At 40.0% G+C, this 19,674-nt stretch overlaps 1 protein-coding gene across 4 annotated transcripts in view; it reads left to right on the top strand.

The window, feature by feature from the left end:
* TRIM58 (tripartite motif containing 58) overlaps nt 1-19,674 on the top strand; it is a 122,615-nt gene that overhangs the window by 84,752 nt on the left and 18,189 nt on the right. For 3 of the 4 annotated variants that reach the window (XM_082379387.1, XM_082379386.1, XM_082379384.1), the window contains exons 1-2: nt 14,638-15,089; nt 18,213-18,308. In XM_082379387.1, the coding sequence (XP_082235513.1) occupies nt 14,667-15,089; nt 18,213-18,308 (519 nt within the window). In that variant the 5' untranslated portion in view covers nt 14,638-14,666. Of the gene's footprint in view, nt 1-14,637; nt 15,090-18,212; nt 18,309-19,674 lie in introns of those variants that run through there. The other variant, XM_082379385.1, reaches the window with a different exon arrangement.

Here is a 19,674-nt window from a genome sequence, read left to right as displayed (position 1 = left end):
CTGAGGGGAAAAGAGGGTGTGGGATGAATTGGCCTTGACATATATACACTACTATGTATAAAATAGACAACTAATGAGAACCTACTGTATAGCACAGGGAACTCTACTCAATGCTTTGTGGTGACCTAAATGGGAAGGAAATTGACAAAAAGAGTTGATATATGTACATGTATATCTGATTCACTTTGCTGCACAGCAGAAACTAACACAACATTGTAAAGCAACTATATTCCAATAAAAATTAATATTAAAAAAAGTAATGGGGGAAAAAAAAGGGTCAAAGGGTTAGGTGATTCACCTGGTGAATTACTTTGATAAAACTACTGTTAAATTCTAGAATTATTTCCCCCTTTTGGGAGAAAGACATTCTGGCATGATATTTATCTAGGAAGCCTCAGCCTGATAAATGGATAGGGGCAAAGGAACTAGAAGAAAATGGTATGTATCTCTAAAAAGACCTAAACAAAAGGGACTCAGTTCAGAGACAGGAACCTGTTGAGGTTCATTAGAGTTCACCACTATGTGAACTGTTTTAGTACTGCAAGGAAGGGGCTGCTTTGTAGAAGTGAAGTTCAGTACTGAAAGTGTTGCTCCAGTGTCAGTTAAAACTGGAAAAGACCGATCCCCAATATGGAGAAACGTTTCTAGAAACTGATTAAGTGGGAGGATTGGAAAGAGCCCCTAGTTCCTGGGAGCCCCATCATTGAGAATTGGGAGGACGTTGGAAAGGCTAGTTAGAGGGGCTAAATGTGCCTGAGACACTTAAATTTGAAACAATCTTATATATCCTTGTTAATATGAAATAATAGCAGAATCTGGGAGGGTTTGGTTTTGTTTAGGAGCTGCATTTGCAGGAGTTGAAGATTAAGAATTTTAGAATTCTTCCTTTTTATGTGACTCATCAAAAATGTGAGACAGCTGGTTTGCCAGATTAACTAAATCTGGAGTGGACATAGTTTCCCATTCCCTTCTGGTCCTTTTTACTAGAAGGGAAAGGTCCCAGCAGAGTACATTAATAAGTATAGAGTTAAAAGCAACCCAGGTAGAATCAACATCTGTAGAAAGACCAGCATTTTCTTTAAAAAACAATCTGAAGTCGATTATTATACTCATGAAAAGGTTTATCAAATTTTTGTGTGCAATCCTGAATTTTGTTCTAATCAAGAGGTTTTGGAAAAGCCCTAGGAACTGCCCAATGAAGTTGCCTAGCAATTGTTCAAGCCTGATTATAAGTTAGCAGGTTGGTCTCCCGGTTGTAATTCTAGAGACATTTCAGGATTTTCCCAATTAGCAGTTTTTATTCAATGCTGATCCTGGCTTTCACTGACAAGCATATGAACGGGCTGATAGAAGTCAGAGAAACCAGGTTGATAAGTTTGAATGACTGTATTAAATTCCTCAGCAAATCTGTGAGAATGTTGGGTTACTTTGGGAAAAACTTTGACTATGGTTCAGGTTTAGTCCAGGGAATGTAAGTATTTAAATGTTTTGCCTCAGGGTACTCAGAAGGCTTAGTTTTAAAGGGACAGGTTCTGACAAGATCAGAGAAAAAGGAATGGTATATAAGTAAATTAGCATGGGGTAACTGAGGGTCTAGAAGAGCTGGCAGCAGTATAAAAGAGAAGGAGGAAGATGGCACCTGAGGAGGGTCTTGAGCAGGCGGAGCCAAGGGAGAGGACCAGATGGTGCTGGAGCTGGAGCCTGAGACAAAGGAGCCAAGGAAGAGGAGCATGAAAGCTTCAGAAGCCATTTTAGCTTTCTTTAATTTTTTATTTACCTCAGTTAATCTTAAACTTTAATTTCGCAGAGAGACAATTTTAAGCTCCTGACAATGTTTGGAAGCCCCAAAATACTGATTGAAACAGGAATTTCACTCAGTTTTGTACATTTTAGAGCTATGGCAGTCCAATTCTGTTTTAGAAAATTAAGTTTGAGGGCTTCAAATTTTTCCCACCATGGGCACTGATATTCTAAATTGCCTTTGGTCATATTGGTTTATTTAATTAGAAATGCACATGACGAAGGACCTTGGTTTTATTTATTTATTTATTTAGGCCACCTTGCGGTGCGCGGGATCTTAGTTCCCTGGCCAGAGATCAAACCCATGCCCCCTGCAGTGGAAGCACAGAAAGACGTTGGTTTTCAAACGTAAACTTGGCCAGAGGGGGTTGGGAAAACCGCAGTCTGGGCCTACGGACCTACGCCTGGCAGCGCGTGGCAGCGGTTTCTAAAGCCCACGCTGCAGCCTCCGCCAGCCACTGGGCTCACGCTCGCACTCTCCCTGCCACCGGCACACGGGCCCAGCCTCTGGCTCACGGGAGGAGCCCCCACAGACCCTGCTCTGCGCTATGAGGCCTCGACCGAAAAAAAAAAAAAAAAAAAAAAAAAACCTTGACCAGAGTCCCTGGGGCAGGGAAGGGGGAGGATCAGGGTGGGGGTGAAGGGTTGGGTGTGTGCGTCAAAATAGTTAGATATCTGAGATCCCATTTCTCAGAGGTTTTTGTCTAGAATAAAAAAAAAAAAAAAATTCAAATAGCTTAAAAGCTTACAGCTCAAATAGTGTAAACAGCTCAGATACACTGTAACTCAAACAGCCTGCAGGCATTATACCAGCCAGTTCTAAGAAAACATGTTGGTCTGGGAGGAGTCAGACTGAGGCTTCTCAGTCCAGTTCCCATAGAACAGCCCCTGTTCCAAAGCAATGGGCCAAAGACTGAACCAGCACAGTTCCAATGAAAAGACACTTGTTTCTGAATGAATGCGCCAAGGGCTGGTCAGTTCCTGGAGCAGCCCCTGATGCCAAAGAAATGGGTTGAAGGTTAGTCAGTTCCAGCTGAAACAGTCTGATTTCAAAATCAGACTGAAATGCCAAGTGAATACTCAAAATACATAACAAGGCCTTAATCAGAAAGGATAAAACCTTAAAATAGATCCCAAATAAAGCTTGGAGAGCTTCAAAATGCAAAGGGGGAGAAAGCTCAAATCCAGCAAAAGTAACTTCAAAATCCAGGGTCAGTGAGTAAAACAGTTGTTACTGAACCAAACTTGGGTCCTCTCAACCACACGCAGTAAAGCCAATCTACTGACACTGGGTGGTGGTGAGGGAAAGTGCAACGTTTATTGCAGGACATCAAGCAAGGAATCCAGGGCAGCTAGTGCTCAAAACACCTGAACTCCCTGAGGGGTTTCAGGAAAGCATTTTTAAAGGAAAGGTTCAGGATGGGGCGTCCCAGGGTATGTAATAAGCTCACGCACAATTCTCTGATTGGTTGATGGTAAGGTAACAGGGTGGTATCACAAGGGTTAACATTATCAAGCCTTAGGTGCCAGTATGTCTGGGAGCTATGTGCTCAGGTTCATCAAGTAGTTAATTTCCTCCACTTGGTGGTGTTTTAAAAACAACTCAGGGAATGTGCATCAGATACTATTATCTAGGTACTTCAGAGAGGTGCTAAAGTAGAGGATATGGGGAGGGGACTGTCCCGGGAAGGCCCCATAGGGTCTGGAAGTAACAGTGGGCTCAATTGTGACTACTGCCCCTTTTTACTCACCAGCTCTGGAGCCATGAGTGTCTTCTCCATTTACCCAGAGAGTACACCCAAATGTTAACCTAAAATAAACACACATCCAGCTATTTCTCCAGCAAAAACGGGTTTATTTGAGATCAGCAGAGAATTGCAGTTCAGGGTCTGCAACCATGGTGAGGCACATCCAAGTGCCCACACAGCAAGAGAAGAAGAACTCTTTTATAGAGAGGAAAAGGAAGTTGGGAGGGCTACAGTAAATAAAGAGTCCACGGCTTTTCATTGGCAGAGTTGTTGCCAGGAGAGAAGAGAAGGCCATTCTTCTTCCTATTGGGCTCTGCTATTGTCGCAGGGTGTGAGAGCTCCCCTTTTCTGGTCTCTTGACTCTATTTAACTGAGGTTTCTGCGTATTACTATTGTTATTATTATTATTTACATATTGTAAGTTAAATAAATCTCCCTGCTCTTTAATTGCCTGCTGGATTATTGCTTTGAACTATACAATATAACCCTTCCTATCCAGTTTTTAATGTGTTACTTTGGATTCCATTTCTAAAACTGATTTTTTGAGGGAACATGAGGGAGATGTTAACTGTTTACACATTGTACTGCCAGCCCACTCAGCCACACATTCTTTCATGACAGCACGTGATCTATCAATCTCCTTCACAAAACACATATCTTTTCATCATCTGCATATACTTTTTAAACTCCTATAGAATTTAAATATATGAGTGTGATTTCATGGATACTGTGTTATGATAGCAAAGCTATTTTCCCACATTGTGTGAGGTCCTATGTGTTCCATTCTCTGTTATTCTCCCCCCTCCCTGTTTTACACCACCTGGAATTGGTATATCCACCACTGTGTTCTGTTTAGTGGTGGTTCTCTGGGTGGTAGATACTGGGACAGGAACTGGGGGATTGAAAGACTGTTGGAATCCCTATTAGGAAATGCACTTATAGAAAGTAGGAAAGGCAGACACGGGCCAAGGGTGAAGCTGCCACACAAGGCAGTTGTGTCTGAGGCCTCATGCATTTCATGAAGAACTAGATCTAGCAAAAGGGAGGTCTTTGTATCCAGTCAGTGGCTACAGGCTATTCCTGGGAGCAGCCCATAGGTGCATGCAACTGTGAGCCATCAGCAGTGAATGGATGTTTTGGCCTGAGGAGAAAACCTAGGTGGAACATCAACATATCCAGTCCACGTAACAGTCCAATAGTTATTGGTTATCTAATTATGCAGAGTTCTCTCAAGGACTTTACATAGAAACCACTATGGGGTGGATATTATTTTCCTTCTTTTAAAATTTAAATTACTTTTTTTTAACATCTTTATTGGAGTATAATTGCTTTACAATGTTGTGTTAGTTTCTGCTTTATAACAAAATGAATCAGCTATACATATACATATATCCCCATATCCCCTCTCTCTTGTGCCTCCCTCCCACCCTCCCTATCCCACCCCTCTAGATGGTCACAAAGCACGGAGCTGATCTCCCTGTACTATGCAGCTGCTTCCCACTAGCTATCTGTTTTACATTTGGTAGGGTATATATGTCAGTGCTACTCTCTCACCTCGTCCCAGCTTCCCCTTCCCCCTCCCCACGTCCTCCAGTCCATTCTCTATGTCTGCGTCTTTATTCCTGTCCTGCCCCTAGGTTCATCAGAAACATTTTTATTTTTTAAGATTCCATATATATCTGTTAGCATATGGTATTTGTTTTTCTCTTTCTGACTTACTTCACTCTGCAGGACAGACTCTAGGTCCATCAACCTCACTACAAATAACTCAGTTTCATATCTTTTTATGGCTGAGTAATATTCCATTGTATATATGTGCCACATCTTCATTATCCATTCATCTGTCGATGGACACTTAGGTTGTTTCCATGTCCTGGCTATTGTAAATAGAGCTGCAGTGAACACTGTGGTACATGTCTCTTTTTGAATTATGGTTTTCTCAGGGTATATGCCCAGTAGTGGGATTGCTGGGTCATATGATAGTTCTATTTTTAGTTTTTTGAGGAACCTCCATACTGTTCTCCATAGTACCTTTATTAATTTACATTCCCACCAACAGTGCAGGAGGGTTCCCTTTTCTCCACACCCTCTCCAGCATTTATTGTTTGTAGATTTTTTGATGATGGCCCTTCTGACTGGTGTGAGGTGATACCTCATTGCAGTTTTGATTTGCATTTCTCTAATGATTAGTGATGTTGAGCATCCTTTCATGTGTTTGTTGGCAATCTGTATATCTTCTCTGGATTTTTGGATTGGGTTGTTTGTTTTACTTAAGTGTGACGTTAATTAAATCGTACATGACATGCTATGCTCCCTGTACATGGAAGAGCTGGAATTTCAAAGAATGACTCTCTGATTAAACAGCATGTCTTTTTGACCACTGTCTTATATAATAAGTGTTTACTTTTTTTTAAATAATTATTTATTTATTTATTTATGGCTGCGTTGGGTCTTCATTTCTGTGCGAGGGCCTTCTCTAGCTGCGGCAAGTGGGGGCCACTCCTCATCGTGGGGCGCGGGCCTCTCATCATTGCGGCCTCTCTCGTTGCGGAGCACAGGATCCAGACGCGCAGGCTCAGTAATTGTGGCTCACGGGCCTAGTTGCTCCGCGGCATGTGGGATCTTCCCAGACCAGGGCTCGAATCCGTGTCCCCTGCATTGACAGGCAGATTCTCAACCACTGCGCCGCCAGGGAAGCCCAATAAGTGTTTACTTTTAACACCATGCCCTAAATGAACTGACGATCTAGTCAGCCCAACTCCATTGACAAATATGGCAAGGGTTACAAGGCAATGAGTCAATGCAACACCATAAGCTGATATGGGGCCAGCATTATCTTGTCCCTCCTGAGCATTCCATCGTGGTTCTTCATCTGCATCTATTAATTCGCTGTCCGTTGACAACAAAGCTATAAGTTAAAGACCAGGGATAAAAAGCATAGTCCTTGTTCTCACAGGACAGATTTAAGGGTAAATAATCTTCAAGAAAACCTATATATGACATATGATCACACAAACATGTGATAAATTCTAGCTGTAGTTAGGGGTTTTATGGGAGATGATTTTCAACTATCAGAAAGTATTTTTAAGGATCTAGACTCAAGTTAAAAAATATACAAATTTGGACGCATTCTTTAAGACATAGACTAAAAACAAGGACAAGAAGGGAAAGCTTTAAATGGGACAGAAAATAGATTTTGAATTACATTCCTCATTCATTTTAATCAGTTAAAACGAACACAGATTGAAGGAGAAAAACCATATGATCATCTCAATAGATGTAGAAAAAACTTTCAACAAAATTCAGCACCTATTTATGATAAAAACCTTCCAGAAAGTAGGCATAGAGGGAACTTACCTCAACATAATAAAGGCCATATATGACAAACCCACAGCCAACATCGTTCTCAATGGTGAAAAACTGAAACCATTTCCACTAAGATCAGGAACAAGACAAGTTTGCTCACTCTCACCACTATTATTCAACATAGTTTTGGAAGTTTTAGCCACAGCAATCAGAGAAGAAAAAGAAATAAAAGGAATCCAAATCGGAAAAGAAGAAGTAAAGCTGTCACTGTTTGCAGATGACATGATACTATATATAGAGAATCCTAAAGATGCTACCAGAAAACTCCTAAAGCTAATCAATGAATTTGGTAAAGTAGCAGGATACAAAATTAATGCACAGAAATCTCTTGCATTTCTATACACTAATGACGAAAAATCTGAAAGTGAAATTAAGAAAACACTCCCGTTTACCATTGCAACAAAAAGAATAAAATATCTAGGAAGAAACCTACCTAAGGAGACAAAAGACCTGTATGCAGAAAATTATAAGACACTGATGAAAGAAATTAAAGATGATACAAATAGATGGAGAGATATACCATGTTCCTGGATTGGAAGAATCAACATTGTGAAAATGACTCTACTACCCAAAGCAATCTACAGATTCAATGCAATCCCTATGAAACTACCACTGGCATTTTTCACAGAACTAGAACAAAAAATTTCACAATTTGTATGGAAACACAAAAGACCCCGAATAGCCAAAGCAATCTTGAGAACGAAAAATGGAGCTGGGGGAATCAGGCTCCCTGACTTCAGACTATATTACAAAGCTACAGTAATCAAGACAGTTTGGTACTGGCACAAAAACAGAAATATAGATCAATGGAACAGGATAGAAAGCCCAGAGATAAACCCACGCACATATGGTCACCTTATCTTTGATAAAGGAGGCAAGCATATACAGTGGAGAAAAGACAGCCTCTTCAATAAGTGGTGCTGGGAAAATTGGACAGGTACATGTAAAAGTATGAAATTAGAACACTCCCTGACACCATGCACAAAAATAAACTCAAAATGGATTAAAGACCTAAGTGTAAGACCAGACACTATCAAACTCTTAGAGGAAAACATAGGCAGATCACTCTATGACATACATCACAGCAAGATTCTTTTTGACTCAGCTCCCAGAGAAATGGAAATAAGAACACAAATAAACAAATGGGACCTAATGAAACTTAAAAGCTTTTGCACAGCAAAGGAAACCATAAACAAGACCAAAAGACAACCATCAGAATGGGAGAAAATATTTGCAAATGAAGCAACTGACAAAGGATTAATCTCCAAGATTTACAAGCAGCTCATGCAGCTCAATAACAAAAAAACGAACAACCCAATCCAAAAATGGGCAGAAGACCTAAATAGACATTTCTCCAAAGAAGATATACAGATGGCCTACAGACACATGAAAGAATGCTCAACATCATTAATCATTAGAGAAATGCAAATCAAAACTACAATGAGATATCATCTCACACCGGTCAGAATGGCCATCATCAAAAAATCTAGAAACAATAAATGCTGGAGAGGGTGTGGAGGAAAGGGAACTCTCTTGCACTGTTGGTGGGAATGTAAATTGATACAGCCACTATGGAGAACAGTATGGAGGTTCCTTAAAAAACTACAAATAGAACTACCATACGATCCAGCAATCCCACTACTGGGCATATACCCTGAGAAAACCATAGTTCAAAAAGAGTCATGTACCAAAATGTTCATTGCAGCTCTATTTACAATAGCCAGGACATGGAAGCAACCTAAATGTCCATCAACAGATGAATGGATAAAGAAGATGTGGCACATATATACAATGGAATATTACTCAGCCATAAAAAGAAATGAAATGGAGGTATTTGTAATGAGGTGGATGGAGTTAGAGTCTGTCATACAGAGTGAAGTAAGTCAGAAAGAGAAAAACAAATACAGTATGCTAACACATATATACGGAATCTAAGGAAAAAAAAAAAAAAGGCCATGAAGAACCTAGTGGCAAGACGGGAATAAAGACACAGACCTACTAGAGAATGGACTTGAGGATATGGGGAGGGGGTGGGGTGAGATGTGACAGGGTGAGAGAGTGTCATGGACATATATACACTACCAAATGTAAAATAGAGAGCTAGTGGGAAGCAGCCGCATAGCACAGGGAGATCAGCTCGGTGCTTTGTGACCACCTAGAGGGGTGGGATGGGGAGGGTGGGAGGGAGGGAGATGCAAGAGGGAAGAGATATGGGAACATATTGTATATGTATAACTGATTAACTTTGTTATAAAGCAGAAGCTAACACACCATTGTAAGGCAATTATACTTCAATAAAGATGTTTAAAAAAAAAAAAAATTCAAGTGTATGGAAGTCTGTCTAATTAAGATCAAATTTATTAATATTTCTAGTTAAATGAAATTTGTATCTTTTAATTTAAAATAAAATATTAAACGATTGAACAAATTAAAAAACAAGTTAAAATTGCATTTATTTTGGATAGTTTATGATGATCCATTTAGTCAGCACATATGCATTTAGCACCTACTATGTGCTTGGGGCTCATGCATGCATTGGGATTCACCAGTGAATCACACAAACACTATAGCCTGATGAGGTAGGCTGACATAATTCCTTATTATAATTTTTTTAAATTTTTTTTAAAAATTTATTTATTATTTTATTTATTTATTTTTGGCTGCGTTGGGTCTTCGTTGCTGCACGTGGGCTTTCTCTAGTTGTGGCGATCGGGGGGCTACTCTTCATTGTGGTGCGCGGGCTTCTCATTGCAGAGGCTTCTCTTGTTGCAGAGCACGGGCTCTAGGTGCGCAGGCTTCAGTAGTTGCAGCACATGGGCTCAATGGTTGTGGCTTGCGGGCTCTAGGGCACAGGCTCAGTAGCTGTGGCGCACGGGTTTAGTTGCTCCACGGCATGTGGGATCTTCCCGGACCAGGGCTCGAACCCGTGTCCCCTGCATTGGCAGGCGGATTCTCAACCACTGCGCCACCAGGGAAGCCCCATAATTCCTTATTTATTGATGTTTGATTTAATTAATATAATTAAAAATATATTCAAAATAATATGATTTCAAAATAATATGATTCATGCATATATATATTTTAGGAAACTTGGAGAAGAAAATACAGACAAAAATACATCTTTTTAAATGTCTATTGTACTGTCTCCCAGAATTAAACGTCTCATATCTTACCTTCCAAACTTTTTTGTGTGTGTCCCACACGTGGGGTAGTATAACTGCATTACTACTTATAGCTTATATCTTGGCATATGTGCACGTAATTTTTTTAGCCTGTATCTTGCCCTTTTTTTGCAGATAATTTTACAGCTAATTTGCATCATAGGTCTTTTCTCGTGCTGTTGAATTTTGGAAGAACCATTTATGGACTGCATGATAGTGCACTCTTTGGGGTGGGGTTTTTATATCTGATCCCAAATCCAGATCTTGTAATTCCTACATGTTTGCAGAAAGAATATGAGAGCCCTGATAGGGCCTGCAGAGCACACCAGAAGCATCACTGAACACAAGACCTAGAACTAGAGGTAAGACAGGGCCCATTTCTACAACCCTGCATTTGCTCACATCTCGAATTTCTCACGTTTAATATATGGATGTGGTTTACAACAGCTCCTTCAGAGAGTGTTACAAATCTCACACAGGACCTTGCATGTATTAATTTATTCCGGAAGCTATAGTGGCCCCTTACTCTACGCAGGCCCAGAGTGAAGGTACTTTGGAGTAAATATTTGAATAAGACAACATTCTTGTCCTTGAACCCATCAAATCACTTAAAAAATTCTTAACGTAAATTCATTTTGAATATAACATTACTGAATAAATCTATTTTTATTAACATGTACATGTGCTGATTGGAGCTCATATGCATGGGAAACAGGCCAAGGGCCAGCATTTTTCCTACTGCACTGATCAGTGTCGTAGAGACCTTCAGTGATCGCTCACAGTCACAAGGAGCCTTCTGTACCCCCAACTTTCTCTGAATCCCCTCCATAGAAGCACAGAGGTACACTGGATGTGGGCACCCCTTACATAGCCAGTGAAAGCTGAAGCTGTGTCTACAGAGGACATTAGACAACCTTAAGCTCAGTGAATTATCAATATAGCCTCAGGGGAAAAGGAACAATAAAAATGCAGGATACGACTGCTGAAATGAAAACCAACAGATAATGGAATACTACTCAGCCATAAAAAAGAATGAAATAATGCCATTTACAGCAACATGGATGGACCTAGAAATTATCAGGCTAAGTAAGTCAGACAGAGAAAAACAAATACCATATGATATCACTTATACGTAGAATCTAAAACATGATACAAATGAACTAATTTACAAAACAGAGAGAGACTCACAGACATAGATAAACTTACGGTTATCCAAGGGGAAAGATGGAAAAAATTAGGAGTTTGGGGTTGGCAGATACAAACTACTATATATAAAATAGATAAACAATGTCTTACTGTATAGCACAGGGAACTATATTCAATATCCCATAATAAACCATAATGGAAAATAATATTAAAAAGAATACATATGTATATACATATACATATATAGACACACATATGTATGTATAACTGAATCACTTTGCTGTACACCAGAAACTAACACAGCACTGAAAATCAACCATACTTCAATTAAAAAACAATAAAAAAGAGGAAAAACTGAGAAAAAAAACAACAACCAATAGAGATCCTTTTAAAAACCACAAGCAGGAAGGAAAGTGCTGTGTCAGTTGCTTTCGAGGTTTGTGCTGGCTGTTTTTTTGTTGTTTTCATTACAGAGTGGGCTGAGCTTGGGGCTAGGAGATTATAAATTCCCGAAGCTGAGGCAAAGGTGTGGTCAAGAGATCTGAGAACCTTGTTGAAAAAGACTCAGGCTAGGAAAGAAAATAAGGATGTCCTGGAGAGATGGTTCAGGAGCCCAAAGCCACCATGTCAAAGTAGTTAGGAAAGGTGAGCAGGGAGGAATGGTCAGAGGAGGAGAATCCTGTATTGTCAGAGAAGGCAGAACACACATGAAGTGGAGTATTAGAGAAGGATGATGGCAAGGGGTGAGGATATTAACTAAAAGATTTAGAACTATGCAATCTGCCAATGAATCAGAGAAAGGAGTCAGGGTAAGGATCCAGGAGTGGGTGCACCAAAATGTGATCATATCAGCACAAAGATGTGTTTTACTCACCGCAGAAGAATGATCATGAGAAAACACAAATTTAATTTAAACCAATCCTATTAAACAAGAAAGTGCTCAGGAAGGCATTTCACATAGCATTTGTAAATACAGTGACATCTACTTATAATCCAGTCCGCTACTTACCTGCACAAATGGGCTGTAAGGAAAATTTGTTTTTTTAAGAACAATGGTACAGAGGTCATTCCTAGCCTCCCAATGCTAGAGGCAAAACCGAGCTTAAATTCAGTGACCCTAGAACCAGTCAGGGAAGAAGTGCCATCTGATGTCAGCTCACCCACTCCATCTCACCCTCCTGAAAACCACTTTGACCCCCACATCCAAGGTCAGTGACCTTCCCTTAGCCTTTTAGGCACTAGGAAATCTGCATTCAAGTGAGCTGAGCTATTAATTGCTCCATACATTTGAGCAATATGTTGCTTTATTTTGTCTCCAAATAACATAGAAATGCGTTCTAGCATCTTCGAGAGTCACAGCAATATAAGTCAAAATCATATATGTAAAATGTAGAAAAATATGGATCTCACATTTGACATAATACAGTCACTGAAATTTTATCCTCCATTAGCTTCTAGGATAAACTGTACTGATTCTGTTCATTCATTCCCACACTCATTTATTCAACCAGTATTCATTGAGTGTCTTATGTGTCAGTTACTCTTCAAGTTACTAGGGATATAATATTGAAGAAAATAGAAAAAAAGTCTCCTGCTTACATTCTAATTATCCATTTATTTTGCTATTTCTTCTCTTTTTCTTTAATTAAATAGAAATACTTACTACCTGCCAGAACCTGTATCAAATGTGTGACATCTATTAGCTTATTCAATCCTCTGAACAGCCCTGTAGGAGTGGCACTAACAATGTCCTCATATTTTAAAGGAAGTTTGGTACAGAAACTTGTCTAAAGCCCCTTATCTAGCAAGTGGCACAGTCTTCAGCCTGGGACCAGGGTCTGCTTTTCTATTGTTGAGACTTTTGCCCTTTTCCTTTCCTTTCTAAATTCACATCTTTGATGTTCTGCTCATAACTGCCTCTTCTTGCTCTCAAAGAATCTCTCTGTTTTAATTATCCACCTAATCTTTAGGTAGACAGCTTCAAAACCGTTTAGACCCTGCCCTCCACCAAAGCTCCAGGCCAAGCCCTGGGCCTTAGAATAAGGACCCACAAACCACACAGGAGCTGCAAGGACCTGAGTCATCTGTCCCTGCCTCTCACTGGGACCTTATCTACTGCCACTCATCCTCACCTTGCACACATACCAGCCTGGCTGGCTGTCTCATGTCCTGGGGCGCGTCCTGCTCCCTCCAGCAGCAGTTCATCTTGTGTACCCTGTGCCCTCTGACTGTTCTGCTTGATATGCTTCCTATGCTCAGCCTGTAGTCACCCTTCCTATGCTCAGCCTGTGGTCACCCTTCAGTTATTAACTCAGAGACTCCCAAGGGCCAAACTCCAGCCCCACAGGCTAGTTCAAAGCCCTGTTATATTCTTGCAGCACTGGTGAGTGTCCTTTCCCCCAGGTATTAGTTTATACTTGTATGAGTCCTCCTGATGCATCTTGAGGTTCCCTTGAGAGCTGGGTCATTTGTCTTTTGCTTACCCTTGTGTCCGAGACTTGCAGTTTGTGCTGAGGAACACATATGGAAGGACTGAAGGATTTGCTACAGGCACGACATGCCCATTATTGCTTCAAACTCAACAAAATGAAAATTACATTTTGTGCAGATGACAGACACTTTCCACATTTGTCTACTTTCTGGCTGACCTAATGACCTCACCATATTCATCCCAAGTAGGGATCACATCCTTTCTGTCAAATCATCTCTCTTCTTCTGTATCTTTCTCAGCCTTTGCCACCTCACAGGTGCCACATATGCTTGAATTATTTCTTATAACCAATGCCTTAACCTACAGCTTTGCCACCTCCAAGATATGCTTTGCAACAGTCACAACATGTGTGCAGTCATTATAGGACTCACTGAACTGGGCCAGGTATTTATTTAAATGCTTTGCATTGTTGTTGGGCTAGAGAACCATCATTATTATACACACATTTTTTTTTTGGATCTCCCTATCAACCCATCTACCTAAATTTTTTATCATGGGCTCATAGGAGGTAGAAAAAATAAAGTTTGGAAAAAAAAAAAAAACCTTTAAGAAATCATTATGCCGTATAAGGATAAGAAGGTCATGGGGTAGTTTAGAAAATAATGGAAGGAAGGAGCTAAGCAATTCTCCAAATTTACTGACACTGAAAACATGAGAATTCGGGTTCCAATAAGGTATATACTATGAGGGATTCTGTTAGAAATGATCAGTTTCCTAGGAGGCTAGGGTAACTAGAATGTTAATTTTACCTTGTGGTTGAGGGTGCCTGAGTTACAACTGTTCCCCGGGAGTAGCTCATTTGGACTCTGGCCAGCAGATAAAACCCATCTTGGGTCTGCTTCTCGTGAGGCTGTGGGGTTCCTCCCTTCTGTGCCAGACCACCAGGGGAGATAGCGCAGGCAGCTGGGGAAGGCAGCTCTGCTATCAGCAGGGCCAGGCGAGGCCCGGCCGGCCATGGCCTCGGGGGGGCCCGGGGAGCGGCTGTGCGAGGAGGCCAGGTGCCCAGTGTGCCTGGATTTCCTGCAGAAACCGGTCAGTGTGGACTGCGGCCACAGCTTCTGCTTCAGATGCATCTCCGAGTTCTGCGAGAAGTCCGACAGTGCACAGAGCGGCCTCTATGCCTGTCCGCAGTGCCGGGGTCCCTTCAGGCTGGAGAGCTTCCGCCCCAACAGGCAGCTGGCCAGCCTGGTGGACAGCGTGCGGCAGCTGGGGCTCGGCGCGGGGTCCTCGGGGGCGCGCCTGTGCGTGAGGCACGGCGAGGAGCTGAGTCGCTTCTGTGAGGAAGACCAGGAGGCTCTGTGCTGGGTCTGTGACACCACCCCAGAGCACAGGAGCCACCGCACAACACCGCTGCAGGAGGCCGCCAGGTGCTACCAGGTGAGAGGTGTTACCGTGGCACGTGGAGGGCCGCGATTCCTGGGTTTGGAAATGCGGATCTGTAACAGAGGAGCCGACCGAGTCAGAGGTGTGAAAAGTGCCTTGCTAGGGACAGAGCCAAAAGATACCACCTGATCTGAATGACCTGTGCCGTCCGCACCAACCACCCTCCTGGCTCACATTCACCTTGAGGTCTCCATGCCTTTGCTCCGTGCACACCCCACCTTTTGGGACCCCTGTTCAGGAGCTCACACACACCATTATTTTAGGTTGCCCTCCTCTCCCATGAAATTCTCTCTGGACATTTAATTTCATGCTGGTCTTAATTTCCCTGATGTTGATAATCTGGGTTCCACAGCTAGAGCTCTGGTGTAGAGGGCTGTGCTGTCCAATGGGCTCTTAGTTACAGGTGCACATAGTTATTGTAAACACTTCCTAATATTGTAAACACTTCCTAATAGCTATCATTTGTATAATGTCTTGCTTTTGCATAGTGTTTATCTCTATGTTAATTAATATTGTCACCAAAACAACCTTCATTTTAAAAAAATTTTTATTTTATATTGGAGTATGGTTGATTCACAATGTTGTGTTAGTTTCAGGTGTACAGCAAAGTGATTCAGTTATATATATACATATATCCATTCTTTTCCAGATTCTTTTCCAATATAGGTTATCACAGAATATTGAGTAGAGTTCCCTGTGCTATGCAGTAGGTCCTTGTTGATTATCTCTTTTATATGCAGTAGTGTGAATATGTTAATCCCAAACTCCTAATTTATCCCTCCCCCCAACTTTTCCACTTTGGTAACCATAAATTTGTTTTTGAAGTCAGTGAGCCTATTGCTGTTCTGTAAATACATTCATTTGTATCATTTTTTTAGATTCCACATATAAGTGATGTCATATGATATTTGTCTTTCTCTGTCTGACTTACTTCACTTAGTATGATAATCTCTGGGTCCATCCATGTTGTTGTAAATGGCATTGTTTCATTCTTTTTTATGGCTGACTAATATCCCATTGTATATATGTACCACATCTTCTTTATCCATTCATCTGTCAATGGACATTTAGGTTGTTTCCATGTCTTGGCTATTGTAAAAGTGCTGCAGTGAACATTGGGGTGCATAAAGCAACCTTCATGTTTGAACATTTGCTAAGAATAGTGTCTGGATGGGCACAGGGCTCTGATCACCTTTAAAGCCTGCCAATGCATGTTACTCTGAAGTAGAAATCCAGTAGCTAAGCACACAGGCCCTTCTCTAGTCAACTCATATTTGTGGACTTTTGATGTGAACATCCTCAATGAAAAGGTGACTCATATTGGAGTACCTGGCCCACAAAAGTGACATCTGTGAAACCCTATGAATAAGATTCTCCCTGCTGGTGCTCATCAAAAGTTTTTGGACATATTCTGAACACATTTAAATTCTCAACATCGGGAACGGCTGCTAGCACAAAAGGGGTTAAAGTCATCTTTAATCTACCGACCTTTACCTGAAGTACTATCACAATGAAATAAAGTGCAAATATCAACTTTCTAAAATAATAATATTAATTAATTAAATTAATAAATTATTATTAATAATGTATAATTGATGTTTTGCATATTTATATTATGTATTATAATTTATAATAATACAATAATTAGTAATAATAATTATTATTTTAACTTTGATTGTTCTAAATCAAGGTTTGTGATTTTTTTCCCCTCAACTTCCCTCTGGACCTACCAAGAGATATCTTTCTTAGTGTTTCTTCTTGATTTTGGTTGTCTTCTGCAAAATTCAGTTGCTAGCTACTTTCTAGCTAGACTTTTGAAATATATTCCTGCCTTTTTTTCTTTTAATCCATAAGGTGCTATATATTGCATGGATAATGTCATATTTCTAAGGAAGTTTTCTCTATTTCAGTAGCTCTTCAACTAAATACCAAATAAATATCTTCTAAACTCCTTAGCCTATCAATCAAGACATTCTAAGGCCCTAAGTTCTCTTACTATAGCTCTTGTCTAAACCAACCATTTGATCCAGCAAAACTAGCCTAATCACTGTTGTCCCCAAACATGCCACAGGTTTTTACCTCCTTGCTTTTGCTTACAATTTCTTTTGTCCATAAGTGTTGAAGTATTCTATTCCTTCCAAACACTAAAAAAATTGCTAGTTTCTTCATCTTTTTAAATGCCTCCATGGATTCTACTGCCATTTTATGTGCTCTACCTTAGAATATTATCTTTAAAAAAGAACAACATTGATGTGTAGGACTTGTTCAATGACTTTGGGAAGAATTTCGTTTTTTGTTTGCTAGTTTTTTTTTTTTTTTTTTCTGAGACTTATTGAATGACTTTGGGAAGAATTTTAAAATGTGTGTATGTGTCTATCTTTGTGTGTGTTCTCTGTAAATAAAATACATGTGTTTACCTCTAGCAGGGGTCCTAGGGTTGAAAGAGATTTACTTTTCATTAAATTATTTTTCTACCCCTTGTAAGATTTATGACACTCTGTATTTCTTTTTCATTTAGTAAATATTAACTTACAAGTTTTCTTCTGCCAAATATAATAAATACACTTCTGATTATACAGTAATAAATAACTGTAAGCAGTTGAAATATATAGATATAAGGAATAGCGTCACTTTTCAACCAAGAATTAGGATATGAGATTTTGTTTATTGAATATATCTTCATTGGTCTCTGCCTAGTTTTTATATATTCATCATAAGCATTTTTATTTTTCAAACTTGGTGCAAAGTTGCATGAAGTATACTTATTTTAATTTTCTTTATACTTGTATTTCTTGTCATTAAATATTCTGCAACGCCTTATTTTAATTCCATCCTGTGAAAATAAAATTTTTCTCACTCCCGTATTTTTAACATTTTGGTTAATTAGAGTTTTACTATTTAAAATACAATGAACACACTTTTAGATACATCTTTGATTCCATCTGGCATCAACATTTAAAAACATATTTATGTTTAACAGTTATTAATGAGGTCGAACATTTTTATATGTTTTCTAGGGCCTGTTTTAGCTCATCTTTGTATTTCCCCCCACACCCAGTCAATATTAAGTACTGAATGAGAGTATCTGTAACGGCTGCAGCATATCTTCCCAAACAGGTAAAGCTCCAGATGGCCCAGGAACATGTGAGGAAAGAGATGGAGGAAGCCTTGACTCAGGAGGCCAATGTGGGAAAGAAAACTGTCATTTGGAAGGTGAGAGAATATTGGGGTTCAGGAGCCTAGCCTATTTGAAGGATCCAAATTTGGGTCACTAAATCATTCTTCCACCAGCACTCCAGCACTTTTGTTCCATCTACATAGGTACTCAAGAAAAAATCTCAGTTTCACCCTGGATCACCTCATCCCCTCAGATTATATTGTACAGTTGTGTTCTTTTTATCTTTGTTAATATTACCCCAATCCAATTTGTAAATAAACTTTACTGATCTTGATCTTACTCACTCACTTGATTTTACTCATCTTAACTCACTGCATCACCTAGAACAGAGTTCTAGTACTGTCAGTACTAGTTTAAAAAATATATATTTGTTAGATGAATGAAATAGTAAATATTTCACATCACTTATATATATGAAATACAGGCTAATAGTCATCATCTTACATATAGAAAGACAGTCTGAATTTTCAGTCTTTTTCAGTCATTCATAAACATTTTTTCTCTTTTTTATACCTCATCAGCTCTCTTATTTATTTATTTATTTATTTGTTTGTTTGTTTATTTATTTATTTATGGCTGTGTTGGGTCTTCGTTGCTGCGCGCAGGCTTTCTCCCTAGTTGTGGCGAGTAGGGGCTAATCTTTGTTGTGGTGTGCGGGCTTCTCGTTGCGGTGGCTTCTCTTGTTGCAGAGCATGGGCTCTAGGCATGCAGGCTTCAGTAGTTGTGGCACACAGGCTCAGTAGTTGTGGCTCACGGGCTCTAGAGCACAGGCTCAGTAGTTGCAGCGCATGGGCTTAGTTGCTCCACGGCATGTGGGATCTTCCTGGACCAGGGCTCAAACCCATGTCTCCTGCATTGGCAGGGGAATTCTTAACCCCTGCACCACCAGGGAAGCCCCTCATGAGCTCTTTTTTTCTCTTACCTATTTATACATACACACATACACACACACAAACATAAACAGAGTGATTCTGAACCTGGCGCAAGTGTTGCCTTCCAAGAGATATTTTGTAATATCTGTAGATGTTTTTGGTTGTCACAACTGGGAGGGGGTGGGTGCTCTACTAGCATCTCATGTGTAGGGGCCAGAAATGCTGCTAGACACCCTGCGATGCACAGGACAGTCACCTCTCCCCCCAAAAAATCACAGCAAAGAATCACCTGGTCTAATGTCAATAGGGTCAATATTGAGAAGCTGTATATAGAAATTACATAGGTGTTTTTATTTATATAATATGTATTATATATAGAATCTATTTTATAGAATATTTCTCTTCTCTGTCCTTCTCCAAGGAACCCTTTTATTTTTATAATTCTTTCTTCTTTTCTCAAAAATTTTGTCTTGTACTCTGTTTTCTGACAATATTTTCATAAGGATTATTTTTGCCATATTTTTCTCCT

Source organism: Balaenoptera borealis, assembly GCF_965194805.1.
Source record: "Balaenoptera borealis genome assembly, chromosome: 2".
NCBI classification, from domain to species: domain Eukaryota; kingdom Metazoa; phylum Chordata; class Mammalia; order Artiodactyla; family Balaenopteridae; genus Balaenoptera; species Balaenoptera borealis.
This window is presented reverse-complemented; position numbering and strand designations above follow the sequence as displayed.